The 14,795-nt window shown below is 41.2% G+C and overlaps 1 protein-coding gene across 1 annotated transcript; it reads right to left on the bottom strand.

The window, feature by feature from the left end:
* Positions 1–9,106: 9,106 nt before the first annotated feature.
* On the bottom strand, positions 9,107–14,648 carry LOC119460571 (protein MAK16 homolog). The gene is made up of 6 exons (XM_037721517.2): positions 14,493–14,648; positions 13,955–14,001; positions 13,527–13,853; positions 11,520–11,649; positions 11,071–11,196; positions 9,107–9,323 (listed from the first exon to the last, which is right to left on the bottom strand). Exons 1-6 carry the CDS (start codon positions 14,505–14,507, stop codon positions 9,117–9,119), a joined length of 852 nt encoding a protein of 283 aa, XP_037577445.1. The 5' UTR covers positions 14,508–14,648; the 3' UTR covers positions 9,107–9,116.
* Between the last annotated feature and the right edge of the window lie 147 nt (positions 14,649–14,795).

Raw genomic sequence — 14,795 nt, 5'->3', positions numbered from 1 at the left:
TGCATCGAACTACGCCACAGCATATGATAACCGATTCGTCCACGTAGTCCACGTGTCGATCGATGTTGCGGTGTTTCCCCTGTTGCATCAGAGGATTGTGAACGATGCGCCATTCACCCCAAAGGACCGAAGTCATCATTTTAAACGGGACGCTCTGTATCTTAACAAGCTGCTAGGTTCTATCTTAATGCTTGATGTTAAGCATTCCGCGTGTAAATCGTGCTAGTACCTGCTAGTACTTCCGCAAAAACTTGATCCTCCGTTGCACACATGCTGGTAACGGTACTGAACTATCGGCTAGAAAAAAATAATAATAATAATAAAGTAACGAAGGATAGCCTTTTCACGTTAATGCTAAGTGACGGCGTCAACCCTTACTACACAGGATCAGTTTGTCCATGCCTACGTACTTCCTTAAACGTACCTACTTTAAAAACAAAGGGTAAATTACAGTAAATAAAATTATATATGTCACTGCGTTCCTACATATATACTTACGGCCATTATATGCACTTTTGACCACTATAAAGAGTCGTGGCATGCAGTAGAGTTGCTTCAAATTAGTGTTTGGCAACGTAGAATCAGTTTACTGACAATAAATTTAATAAATTTAGATTTCATTGGCACAGCAGCCATTGCCACTATAATTATGCACCAAGAACAGGTTTATCGGTCCTCTTTTAGAGAAACGGTCACCTTGGGTAATGCTGAGTGATGCTACATGTGGCCAAACTTCATGTACAATGTCTATTGCCTCTAGAAATCTAAAGCCAGAGATGTGATTGATGGTAACAAGCTGGGAAGTAGCTTAACAGGTACTGATGGACTAGACGGTCATCCATGTTAATTGGATAAGCAGTGCACATGACAAAACACATTCACACAAACATGAATGATAAGGACATACACAGGCACTATGTATGTCCTTATCATACTGTTTATGTGTATGGTGCAGTACGTGTATGAGGACCATACACAGGCACAGCGCCTGTGTTTGTCCTCAGCCTTCATGTTTGTGTGACCATGTTTTTTCAAGTGTGCTTTGAACTAGTTGGCTGATTTATTCAGCCTGAGAAGTGAGGACCATACTCGATCCATTCGTGACAGGCCATCATAGGTCAGCAGAATAGGTGTGCACTAGATCACCCACCAATATTTTTTCAGTATATGCACTCACAGAACTAATCAGCATTCACTTGCATTTATACTCACTTCCACAATGCATGGTTACTCAATTGTGTTCACACTCATGCCCAGTCACACTCACTGGCACTTGCTCACATTCACACTCACAGCCATGGTCACTCTCAACGGCACTCACCTGCTTTCATACTAGCACACCCATTCACACTCACAGATATTCACTCGCATCTGTATTCATGTCTACTCACAGTAACATGTACTCATTGATGTACACACTCTAATTTTCCCACATCCACTCACAATCACTAGCACATATGTTCATACTCACATCCACTCATGCCCTTCATCTCTTACCCTTTGAAATGAATATGAGTGATTGTACTCATGAATGAGCATATATGCTGACCTATGCACGCCACTGACCATGTCAGCAGAAGAGCAGAATTCACTGTTTGGCCTGATGCCTTTAAGGAGTTACATACTGCCAATGCTGCTCCAGCAGGTTGGAAAATGAACTTGGGCGCACGATTGTTATAAGCTGTATAAGGCATAAGGCCGACACAGGCACACATAAACGTGCGAAATCACAGGCTAGTAAAAGTCGCAATGCAAATAAATTTTTTTTTGCTTTCTGAAGCTAATGCCTTGGGCTGTAAATAATCAACTTATGTCGTAGAATTGTATAACGCACAAAACTTCACCTAAGACTTGAAAAGCTCAAATGCGCTCAATTGCAACAAGGAAGCATGTACAGCAAAAGTTATGTGTACCAGTAGTGATAACTGGCCAACCAAAATTTGATATCTTCCACTGACCTACCAGTATAACTGTGCTCTCAAAATTACTGCTATAAATACACTAAGCATTTTTGAAGCCATGTTGTGTAGTCACCCATTTGATCTCCTTTATTGTTTGTATCTTTCTGTGCAGTGTAGTTTTCTGGTATGGCCATGACAATATCAACTAATGGTATAATGAATGTGGGAAAAAGAGCAAAAGTATTTTTTTCACTACTTGCTTTCTTTTCTGTGTGTAGCTGTTAGAACAGAAGCAACCTAACTATGGTCATGGAAGTGGTAAATATATATATATATATATATATATATATATATATATATATATATCAAAGAATAGAAGCACGTAGGAAAAATTTAACAGGACTTTACTGACATTTCAGCTGGGGTCTGGCCTGCATCAAGAGAGATGTATATATATATATATATATATATATATATATATACAGGGTGTTTCAGCGAACACTTTCAAAATTATTTGAGATTGCCTGTGGCAGATAGCCCAATTGTAGTTAATGAGCTGGTCTACTCGAAGAGGCGGACATTAGTTGCACAAAAAATTGAAATGCATAATCGACTATTTAACATAAATTTACTAATTAATTTTTTAACTAATTACCTGGTGGCCCATATTGCAATTTACAAAGTGTAGCCGTGGAGTTCGCAAGGCGGATTCCCTTAGAATTGATTCTCAGGATGACACCAGTTTCGAGATAATAATTCCCTAACTTTGCGGAAAAATGCATTGGCGTTTCAGTTAATTTTGTGCTTGAATGCAAAAAGCGACGTTTTGTTAAGAACCCCCCCCCCCACCCCTTACCTGGAACGCCAATGCATGTCTCCGCGAAGTTTGAGAATTAATATCTCGAAACTGGTGTTATCCCGAGAATTCATTCCAAGTGGATCCGCCTTGTGAACTCCACTGCTACAATTTGAAAATTGCAATATCAGGTAATTAGTTAAAAACTTAATTAGTGAATTTATGTTAATTAGTTGATTATGCATTTCAATTTCTTGGGCAAGTAACGTCCGCCTCTTTGAGTAGACCAGCTCATGAACTAGAATTGTGCTATCTGCCACAGGCAACCTTTAAGAATTTTTGAAAGTGTTCGCTGAAACACCCTGTATATATGTTGAACAGTCCCCACTAAACTGGTGAACTTGATAATGCAACCGTATTAGTTGACCAGATCTTTAGGCACTTAAGATGTGTGTTTTAGATGTGTGCCAAATACAGGCACTTAAAACCTAATTTTAGGCAAAATAGGGGCTGAAGTAGGCATTATAAACTGTTCGCAAACCATGACCTGTTTTATGTATTAGATGTGCATAACCATATTCATGGTAAGAAACTGACGTGGCATTCACTTGCGAGATCTGAAAGCAGCAACTATAATGTGCAAGCCTTCTTTTCACAGGGCTTTGCTGGGCACCTGAGAGGCACCTGTCAGTCTGCATACTGCAGCCAATACACTAAATACACTTGTTCCAACATTATATTGGCCAGGTAGTGCACATTTAATAGCCAAACTTTCCTGTATACAGTAGTGCATCAGAATTCAGCAAGCATGAAAAACACAAAATACGGCTGTAAATAAAGCTGCTACTAAATGGTTAATGAGAGAATCTAAAATTTGTGCCTAGTGGATTGACATCAACAAATGTTCTGGTTAGAAGTGTTGAATAGCATACATTTACAAATCTTCGTAAAGGTTATAATAACAGTAACACATGTTCATCGTCTAGGTTTTGTTGTTGAAGATCATGCCACTTCTCATTCAGAATAAGCTTGTATAGGCTGAAAACGAGCGCTGAACATTGATGGAGGTGAATGAAGCGTTTTGTATTTCCGTATGTTTGACAGCTTCACACTCTCTGGGTTTCATGAGCGTTCGCCTGTAAGAATCTCAGAAATTTCTTTAAACAGAAGAGAGAGAGAGAGAAATAACATTTATTTCCACCAGTCAATTAACGCCACATAAGATGGTCTTCCTCCGCAGCGCTTCTATCCGTCGTCCGAGATCCCGAAGGACTCCGCGGCAGCTAGAGCTTGGCTGATGATTTCGCGTTGAGTCTTGCTGTACGGATTGCTTAGTAAGGCCTCCCAGGATTCTATTGTGTTTGAGCTATCATATATTGCTTCGCACGTCTACACCATGTGTACCATATTCGCTACTTCATTGCAGAATCTGCACTGTGGTTTGGAGACTTCTGGGTGGAATTTATTGAATAGCGCGGGGTTTGGGAAGACCCCTGTCTGCAGCTTCCGCCATGCTACTTCTTTCTTACTGAGCGTGGGGTCTGCCGCCGGAAAAGCCCGTCTGCTCAGTCTGTAATGCGTAGTGATTTACTGATAGGTTTTCAGTACTTAATTTCTGTCTACGTCCTCAGCGGGTTGAAGTGCCCCAGGGGCCAACCGTAATGTGAGACCTTGGGCGACCTAGTGGGTTTCTTCGTTTCCCCCGAGACCCTGGTGCGTGGGCACCCACACGAGCAGTAGTCGCTCCATGGGCCCCCTCGCTCCATTTAATATTTGGGCAGTGGCTGCCGTAACCCGTCCTGATTCGTAATTTTTTATTGCATTTTTGGAATCGCTGATGACGACCTTGACCCCCGGGTGACTAGCCACGAGGGCGATGGCCATCTCTATGGCCTCTACGGCTGTGACCCTGCTGAGCGTACAGCACGACACCGGGGATCTGTCCTCCTTGACTGCTACCACCACGTGGGCAGTCCTATCTCTCTATTTCGCCGCATCCACGTACACGACGTCGTTCCTGCCTTGGTATTTGACCTGTAAGGCCTCCACTCTATCCTTCCTTCTACCTTTGTGAAAGGCTGGATTCATGTTTTTGGGTAGTGGCGGAACATTAAATTTGTCCCTGACGTGCTGGTCTATATCCCGCGATCGTCTTTGCTCCTGCTTGGGCTGATATCCCAGGCTCTCCAGTACCCTTCTTCCAGTCTTTGACCTAAGTAGTCGGTTCGAGTTCCTCGAGCATGTTAGACACTCCCGAGTTGCATTAACCTGTCCGTGGACGTGTTGGGAGGGAAGCCAAGCGCTACTTTGATGCCTTTCCGTATTACATCAATTTTCTTGCGTTCCGCTACCCCTAGTCTGAGATATAGGGAACAACATATACCACTCTGCATTGCTGATGAAGCTTGTGCTAGTCGCAAGCAGAAAAAAAATTTGTTTCTTGTCTAACATAGGCCTGCACATTTGCACAAATTTTTTCAATAGCTGCTGTCACACACATTGGATTCGTTAAACTTGCGTTATAGTGTTGAATTCTTAGTTATGAACATTATGAAATTATTAGCATTATGAACATAGATATGAACTCTTCCTTAGTTAAGTGCTTTTTGTGTACTGATGTGACTTTATTATTTGCAAAGTGCCTATCTTTTTATCACACATTGGAGCACAGGAGGATGGGTCTCTTTACGTAAACTTATTTAAATGACGATGATCATTAAAAAAAATGTCGCAGTTTTGCCCGAAAGGCGAAGCATCGATTGCGATAGCAAATTAGTAGAGAGCTATTCGGAGTAGGGATAGTAGTTTTATCGGCTGCATAAACTTGGACACATTGGCTTACTAACTGAATTAACAATCGTGGTGTCAGCGCGCACAAGCAAACATGGATAGATCACACTGAATGACCGTAGCCAACGACTGTCAAAACGCTGGCAGCAAGCACAGGTTTGCGCGGTCTATCGCTTCAACGGAAACTGAGCGGCGAATGCACAGCATGTACAAAGGTCAGAGCCGTGTGGAGATAAGAGACGGTGCGGGCGACCGGCACCGCCGGGCAAAGTGCAAAGGAGAAGTTGTTGGCAGAGGAGAAGCTGCCCCCTCCCCCTCCCCCCCCCCCCCCTCTACCTGTTTCTTGCTTTCACGTGGGAGATTGAGTGGCAAGATACGCCTTTGGTGCCGCACATACGGCGCGCAGGCGATGATTTTATCGCCCTTGGAATCTATACGGAACCTCACAGGCGACGGCAGAAATCCGGTTGAAGTGTCCATATGCAATAAAAGCAATAAAATGCTTATATTAAGGGATGGCTCGAATGCTTATTATGTGGAATAGGATGGCTCTGAATATGCCTGCCCCCCTCCCCTTCGTAATGAAATAAAAAGCAAAGGATGGCAGAGAGAGGGGTAGAGTTTATTGCTCATCTATTGCAGAGTTTATATGAGCCGCCACCGGCATGTTGTGTCTGTACAACTACAAAAAGAGTGGAGGCGCCGAAAAATATGTGCAACTGCAGTCAAACGCACTTTCAGTGGACTTTGCACACTTCTGCCTGACACACGCGCAGTGTAATCTACAATCATCGTTTCAAGATACAGTCTACAGTACACCTTCAATATTTGCGCCTTTAACTCTAAAATCCTTGCTTGCAGGGCAACATGGTTATGTGTCCACTGCTGAAGAAGAATTTTCGTTCTTTTTCTCTGGTATTGCTAGCCAGCGTCAGGCAGGTGGTGTTGACAACGCAAGTGCCTGTATGCTAGGTAACATTGCCAGGTGTGTTGCCATTAGCAACAGAGTGTGCCAATGCTAGCAGGTCTTGGTGAAAGTAACCGGTATGCGCTTTGGAAACAAAAAGAGCACCACAAAAAAGCATTTCCAGGTGCTAAAAGCAAAAATGGCATTTATAGGCACTATAATGTAAGCGCTAAACCACTTCTTAACCCCTAATTTATGATCATTCACCAAAAAGTGGTGGGGCCATGGCACGCAGAAATAACTAGGCATTTGCCTTTAATCTGGTATCTGCTTATTAGTAACAGTTACATTTTGAAATTACTACTACCTTATCTAGTAAGTAAATAATATTAATGCTCTTATATATGCAACAAGGTGCTCCTTAGTTATTAACTACAACCTTTCTTTAAAAGTGAAGGTTTCTTCTGCCAATGTGATTGGCCCTATGTTCATGGCTGAATGTTGGCCACCAACACTGGGCAGCTGTCAATCCCCAACACAGGCAAGTACCAATGCCTAAACTCGCATCTTGTATGGCAGCTGACCATGGGCCAATCTCGGCAATGTTGGCCCGGAACAATAAACGCTGTGTTGCACCGAGCATTTTTGTCCCACTACGAAGGCATCATTTAATGGATCTATTTCGTTGTCATACTCGGACTCCATCTGGTGCTATAGTATGTCTTCCGGTAAAATTGCTGGGTGCAGTGGTATTCCGTAATTGTGGAATGCGCTCTAAGTTTCACATTTGCGTTTCACACTGGGGGAAGGGAATTAAAATATTAATGATTAATTAGTGGGTTAGTCTTGTGTATCCAATTCCGAGGTGATGGAGGGTGACTTCATATAAGCACTTTAATGCCTAAACGTTCTCGATTCTTGTATTACTGGTTTCACAATGTTTCACTGCTTTATCTCAATCAAATTGAAAGAACTTATGGATAGTGACCTTTAGTTGGGAGTCGCTGATCAACACTCTTTCATTGCACTTGCCCCTATCTGCTCTTTTATTGCCCTGAATAGCTCAGTATCCAACAGAGCTCAGCTTCACAGCTTTGTTTTTGATATTTAGCATACCTATTCAACCAAGACGTTTTTTATTATCACATTGTAATTTTGTTCTTACAATACATATAGCCTTTATTGCACTTGGGAAATCAATGAACATTACAGATCGACCAAATTTTGTGGCTGGTTGTACACTTTATTAAGTATTGCAGGAAACTCGGCAGTGGATATGCTAGCTTTAGTACCAAGTTAGCTGACACTTGCAGATCCCTGTTTCATAACTGTCTGTGTAGTAAATGAGTGGTACTGTGCTTGTATAGTATACAGATCGAAGTCCAAGGTAGGGGCTGTAGAGTACTTACCCACGAAACACAGAACTTCTTTGAAAGGCGTGTATACATGCTGGTATATGAAATCTTCAATAGACATTTATGGCAAGAGGTTTTTGAAAACGTTTTCAAAACGTCCACCTCAAAGAGCTTATTTGGACATTGTTCTTTCTGACTATGAGTACATTCTTGTACATTGTATATTTAAGTTTCTCTAATTTGTAAAAAGGTTAAGGAAGATTAATTTAGTTTCTAAAAGTATGTATTGCCTCAATTTTCCACACAGAGTTAAGCGCATGCATTAAAATGTGCCCAACAAAGTAGAATTCATGAATTTAATGAATATGGCCCCACCTAGGAAGTGAAAACAAAGAAAACAAATGACATGTAATTACAGCAGGCAAAGAAATGTTACATTTCCTATGATAGGATGTGTCCATAGACAGAACAGAACCCTTATGCCATTCTCCGTGCAGATATGTGCAGAGGCTGCTCATATGCTGATATTCCTTGTAACTTTATGTACCTGAGCAGAACAAACTGATGAACCATGGCTGATTGCATTGTGCGATGTGTAGCGCAAAAGGGGCACACAAGGGTCAAGAGGAGAGAGTAATCTTCATCTTCTCTTTCGTCTCACATGCTCAGTTTTTCTACACATTACGTTTATGTCTAAGGTTTAGTCTTTCTACGAGATATCGGGCAACTCTTATTTTGCAGTCGCATATGGCTTCAAGTAGATGAAACGTCAGGCTCCCTACCCATAACATATGCAGTGATACGCACCTGCCTTGAGCTGCATAAGATGCTCCCACTATTCCAGAAATTCAGATGGGCTTGTCAATCTTGGGAATGCGAGGTCACAAGTTCTGATCCTTCTGTAGTGGGACTTTTTTTTTTTTTTTTTCAACCCAGTTTTTTTTATTGCATAAGTGGCTATTGTCAATTCTGATATAAATTAATTGTGATTACTGATGTGAAAATTATTCGCAAATAGAAATAAAGGTCTAAAAAAATGCTCAAAACTTCCTTTAAGAAGTTTCCTAGACATCTAATAATGTGGCGTTAGCTCAGCTACAAGAGATTTTCTAGAAGTGTACATCCAAATAATGTTTAAGCTGAGACTTCCTTTAGATGTTTTCCTTATCCGTTAAATAAGTATTTTAGACGTTCTTTAGCATTTTGTTTTATGGGTAGCATCTCATAGCCGATAGCTAAACAGAAAATACGGGTTCATTTAGTTTTTCCACAGAAAACTACTTGTTCAGGCAGGACAGCATGATGTTTTAACAGCAGCCATTATGGCCAAACTGATATAACAACACTGCCAGCCAAATGCTTAAAAATCATTTCGCGTTTATTTTGGAGGTTGAAGGCTCTGTTTCCTTTTCATATTCTATCTCTACATGTGGCCGCTTTCTTCTGGGTGGTGATGCCACCACACTCTCTGTGTCTGCTTCTTCTTCTGCGGATGAGCTCTCCTCTCCAAAGTCTTCCAAATCAGAGAGATCGCTCTCTTCCACATCGTCAGCAGCAACATATTCAACTGTTCCCTGAAGTGAGCAGAAAGTGCAACTTGTCAGCACCTTCTTAACCAACCAAAAACAAGATCTTTGACATACACAGCCATAGATATGGCTATGGAAAGTTGTCCAGGTACTATACTGCACTCCTTCAAATTAAACTAAATTAAATGCTGGGGTTTTACATGGCAAAACCACAATATGATGATGCACGCCACACCATGGTGTGCATCATAATTATTTGATTAATATTTTGACCACCTGAGGTTCTTTTCACACTTGCCTAAACTTAAGTGCGCGATAATTTTTGCATTCTGCCCCCATCGGAATGCAGTCACTGCGGCTGGGATCAAACCTGCAACCTTGAGCAAGCAACTTAAGTTCACAACTGTTAAGGTATTTTGAATCTACAGTGAAGGCATAACCATGGCTTTACAAATGTAGGGAAGGCATAATACATGCAGACATGTCACTCCCACTGCATCCATTGTTCAAACACTACACTAGCAGCAAATAAATTTGTTTAGCTCCTTGCACAACACAGAGCAAGAATTGAGGAAACCAAAAGGCTTGGTCTTTAGTACTAATAACCATAAGGAACTTCTAGGGAAGCATCCTGTTAATAAAAATATTTGCATATCATAATAACATTTGTCGGCAGCAACATAGGTGCAGGTGGAGCTGCTGCTGCAATTTATAAATTGTTTATTAGCCCAAATGCACACCATTTTTGCACTACATGAATGTTTTCACAAAATGACTACGGTGTAACCTGGGCAGTAAATGAACAAGGTGTAGGACACAGCTCTCTATATTGTGAAATTAAGCACAAAAATAACTTTAAAACCAGACACCAGCAAGCGTCATTAAGCAATCAATTTGGATGGAACATGGCAGTGCCAAGAATGTACGAGCACACACTACCGTAGACTGTCCCACTAGACCTGGTACGGCAATTCACAGAAAATACAGACAATTAATTCTCAATAGGTTCTTTTATATGGTGAAACAAGGCATTATGCTGGTGATCCAAACTTAAAAAGTGACACATAACATGGCCTACCCAGCTCCATTTTTGCTCTTTTATGTCAACTAGAATATCGGCTATCCTCGTTTGCTCTCTTCCCGTCTCTTAACGTTACGCCTAACATTTTTCGTTCTATCGCTCTTTGTGCAGTCCTTAACTTGCTTTCAAGCTTCTTTGTGAACCTCCAAGTTTCTGCCCCATATGTTAGCACTTGTAAATCTATGAATGCTCAAAATGCCACATGTGTGTACAAGAGCAAAAAAGGCTTATCCTGTTTGTTCTAGTAACATCCAGTCCATTAGTTCTGGCATATTGAGAAGGCTGAAGTCCTATGTGTTGTTATAGTGCCTCTGCCCTAGTCTGACCAGAATGTGCAACTGTTGCATGGCACATGTACTTTCACACAATGACATCTGTAAAAAGTGTTTGTGCAATTCCCCCATTATTTCACTCCACTCGCTTAAACTCTCAAGGCAGTACGAATGTTCCATCAGCAGATAAAGTATGCCTGCACTTGTTGCACAAACATGCTGCCTCCATTCTTCATGATCCACAGAAACCACCTTATATTTAGTAACACTTATAAGAAATTTCAAGAATTAACAAGACTTTACCAAGTGAATGTTTCCTTCAAGGGCAGTATTCTGAAAGCTTGCTTGTTGTAAACTGGATTGTTATCAATGCACAACAGATATTACTTGAATATCTCAGCGGAAGGAATAATGTGGTCAGAGCCCACATGATACTAACCACATCATGCTCATCTTCGTCCTCCTCCTCTTCTTCTTCATCATCAGACTCAACTTCACTCTCAACTTCTTCGCTTTTAAGGGCATTATCAAAGGCCTTCTGGGGGAAATTGTATATGTCCTTGTACTAAATAAGAGAGAAGAAAGAAAACAAGAACAGTTGTCATAAGAACAGTTTTCTTTTTTTTTGCTGGCAGCTTCCACATATGCAACATGTAAGTTAGATAACCATCTGAAGCTAAAACTGCATGATGCACTTTTCCGTGATGCTGCGTGCACCAGTTGTTACACTTCTTGAGTCTGTGGCAATGACCACTGAAATGCCAGCTGAATGTGACGTGAGAAACGCACAGGCATTGCACAAATATCTCCTGAAATATACACAAACATTATGCAAGAGGGGGCAATGTACACTGTGGTTGGATGTCTGTACTTCTGTGAGATACACACCGTGCCTTGCCGTAACCGGTCCAGCAGTTCCTTTTCAATGGCTGTGTCCAGACGGGCTGCCACCAGTGCTTTCTCTTCTCTTCTCCGCTCACGACGCTCTATTTTGCGCTGCATTGGTACCAGCTTTCGTCTGCATCGAAAATGTGTGCTTAACAGGAGTTTCATGCAAACGTATCGTGACCAATTTTTAAGACATTCAGAGACTAGTTCATTTATAACAGTCAGCGTGAAAAAAATTATCTTCATCTAATCATAACAGCTTTACTGTGCCTACATAAATGAAAATCGGAAACTATCTTTAGTGCTGCAAGAGAGCTTCCTATAAGCAGTCTACAGATTACACTGATAAACGAAGAATGAAAAGAAACAACAAATAAGCAGTGAAAAAGAAAAGAACTAAGATAGGTAATTGTGGACATGGCATCATCCACAACGCAAGGTTGGAAGAGAGAAACTAAACAATGAAAGAGCTGTGTCCCTTTTTTTTTTACTGCCAGAATTTTTCTTCTGTAGTAAGGGGTGACATAAAAGCACGGTGCAGGGAAATCATGAGCACCATACCGCTGCCCACATTTGCCCTCACATCCACTGCTGCTGATGTAGTTAACATATTACTTTTGCATATTGATGCATTCACATAAGATTGCACTATAATTTCCTTTTACCTATACAAATTACACATTTTATGTATTCAACTAATAAGCATGAATTATTATTTCACTTACTAAGGGTACACAACACTTTCAAGTTACACAGTTCTGGTTACAAAGATGTAGTGCATCAATTACTGCATGTAATTGCAAAATTTCTAAACGATTAATTATTATCATTACACTTTCTACATCTGCTGAATGAGATGCTCAAATTGAAAGAGCATGTTTGCAGCTGCTTGCATGCATTGCACATGACTGGCTGCAGAAGCTTAGAGGTGCTTGGGCCAACAGTCCGACGCAAAAACTAAAACCTGACATGCTGAAATTAAATGGCGACGGTGTACTTTCTTGAAATCAGTGTCCGGTGTCCATGAAAAACTGTGTCCATGACTGGGTATAATACCCCAGTCACACGGGCATGCCAAAGGTCCTTTGAAGTTCAGAAGCATAGAGCTTTCAAAGGAACATTAGTTCAAGGGATATGTGTCAGTGCTGCACGGTCTCCTTTTAAGCTTTTAACAGAAACCGCAACGTATCCTTAGCGCTGCCGTCGCCTCAAAAGTAATAAAAAATATGGGCCCGAATGCGTCTTACAATAAATTTATGCAGTATTTTTTCTGCGATATTTACTTTTTCTATTACATTGAAACATCAAAACAAAATGTACGCGTGGCAAGGTCGTTACTTTACCAAATACAGAGGTATTTATTGTAATGTGTTGCCGCTGATGACAGGCCGTGCCGACGCTGCTGTACCGGCGAGTTCATGATCGAGATTGCGGGTGTCCCAAAAATGTTTAGGATTTTATTACTAGTATTTAGTACTTAGAAGCTTGTTCTAAACAGGTGAAAATTAAACTTCCGTATTTATAAACATTGTTATTTCTGCTATCGGACACCCTCTAGACTCGAGAGTATTCCCTTGAGATTTAAAAGGACAATGCGGACTCCTTTGACTCAAAGCTCCCTTCGAGAAGGCCTCCTTTTATGCGCTCGTGTGTAAGCGCGCAGTCTCCCTTGAAGTAAAGGATCTTTGGTTCAAAGGTCTTTGAAAGTGCCCGTGTGACTGGGGTATAAGGTTGCTGCATCTTACACAAGGCAGCCTTCGAAAAATACTGTTAATACTCGGAGAGCACACGTTTAAAGCTTGACCTTACTTATATTGGGTACTTTGTGTGCATGCGTAATGCTTCAAGTGTAATGGATATAACTATTTTCAAGATTAGCTATCAAGATGCTAAATTCAAGCTACATAAAATGATATTCACACTTCAACATGTCAAGGTGCACATGTTGTAGGGATATTCAATAGGGTGTGTAATCACGTAGAGGAATTTCATGCATGCATAACTTACTGCCGAGACAACCGCAGCTTGCGCATGCGGATGATGTACTGAGTGATCTTCAACAAACGCTGCTTGCATTTCTGGCGCACAAATCTGGGCCAGTAGACCAGATGCTGGTTTATCTGCTCCAGTGCTTTCTCAAAGTTCTTAGAGAGCTTCACTTTCTCCCACAGCCGATCAGGAAAGGCAGCCCTTTCGATGGTCTTCATGTACAAGTAGCAGACACCGTCTTCCTCTTTGATGGTTGCGTAGACAGAATTGGCTAGAGGACATGACGAGCGATTGCAGAGGCCCGTTAAGTTGAAATCGTTTCGACAGAACTGCTGACCCTTGGTGCTGCAACGACACAAATTGCATTCAACAGAAGTCACGAGGCGCGCCGAAAAGCAGAGTAAAACATAACATGGTATCATTAAAAGAAAAGAAAGCAAGCTTACTTGACTTTGAAGGAGCAGAAGCTTCCTTTGATGATGCTCCATATAACCTTTAATAATAACGATGATAATGATAATAATCACACAGTTCAAGACGGACTAAACGTCAGCACAAGTTCGTGTCAGCAGTGTTGATAGTTCACTGTGTCTGTGATTTACCATCACTGACGCATAAAGTATTAGCCAATATTCAAAGGCGTGTCGCAAGCGCGTTGGGCTCAATATTTCACTTGGATGACATAATTAGCAATACATGACAAGTTGAACAGGCTCGTGCAATGTTTCACAGAAAATTATAATCAGAATAACTGCAATAAAACGACACAATGACGCCACAACAACGCAAACTCACACTAACTCACACCAACAAAAGTCACAATTTTATGACAACTAATAGTCGGCTATTCAGTTAATGCGCGGATGTGTTCAGCAACACATCCGCGCATGCAGTCGACATGAAAATCCACACATGGAAACGTAGTATTATCTGCCGCGCATACTAGACCAATGACAGCTTATAAAATACAAACAGAATGCTTACATCGTCGTTCTGCATGATTTTAGGATAACTAAAGGCTGAACTTTTCTACATTCGATTATAAGCAACAGCGGCGAAGAGCCAGCAAACTTCCTCGTGTTTCCGCAAGTCCCGAAGAAAAGTATCTCAGTAACAAGCCTAACGCTGAAAACTGCCGTAGCAGGCACAAAGCGCCATGTGTCAAACCAGAAGTAGAATGCGTAGAATGTACTCTACCAGAAGTCTTTTCAATACTGTTTTTTCATACACTTTGCCCAAATTAAGTCAATTATATAAACAAATTATTATTTTATTATGTACTTATTG

This window comes from Dermacentor silvarum, chromosome 1, assembly GCF_013339745.2.
Source record: "Dermacentor silvarum isolate Dsil-2018 chromosome 1, BIME_Dsil_1.4, whole genome shotgun sequence".
Lineage (NCBI taxonomy): Eukaryota > Metazoa > Arthropoda > Arachnida > Ixodida > Ixodidae > Dermacentor > Dermacentor silvarum.
This window is presented reverse-complemented; position numbering and strand designations above follow the sequence as displayed.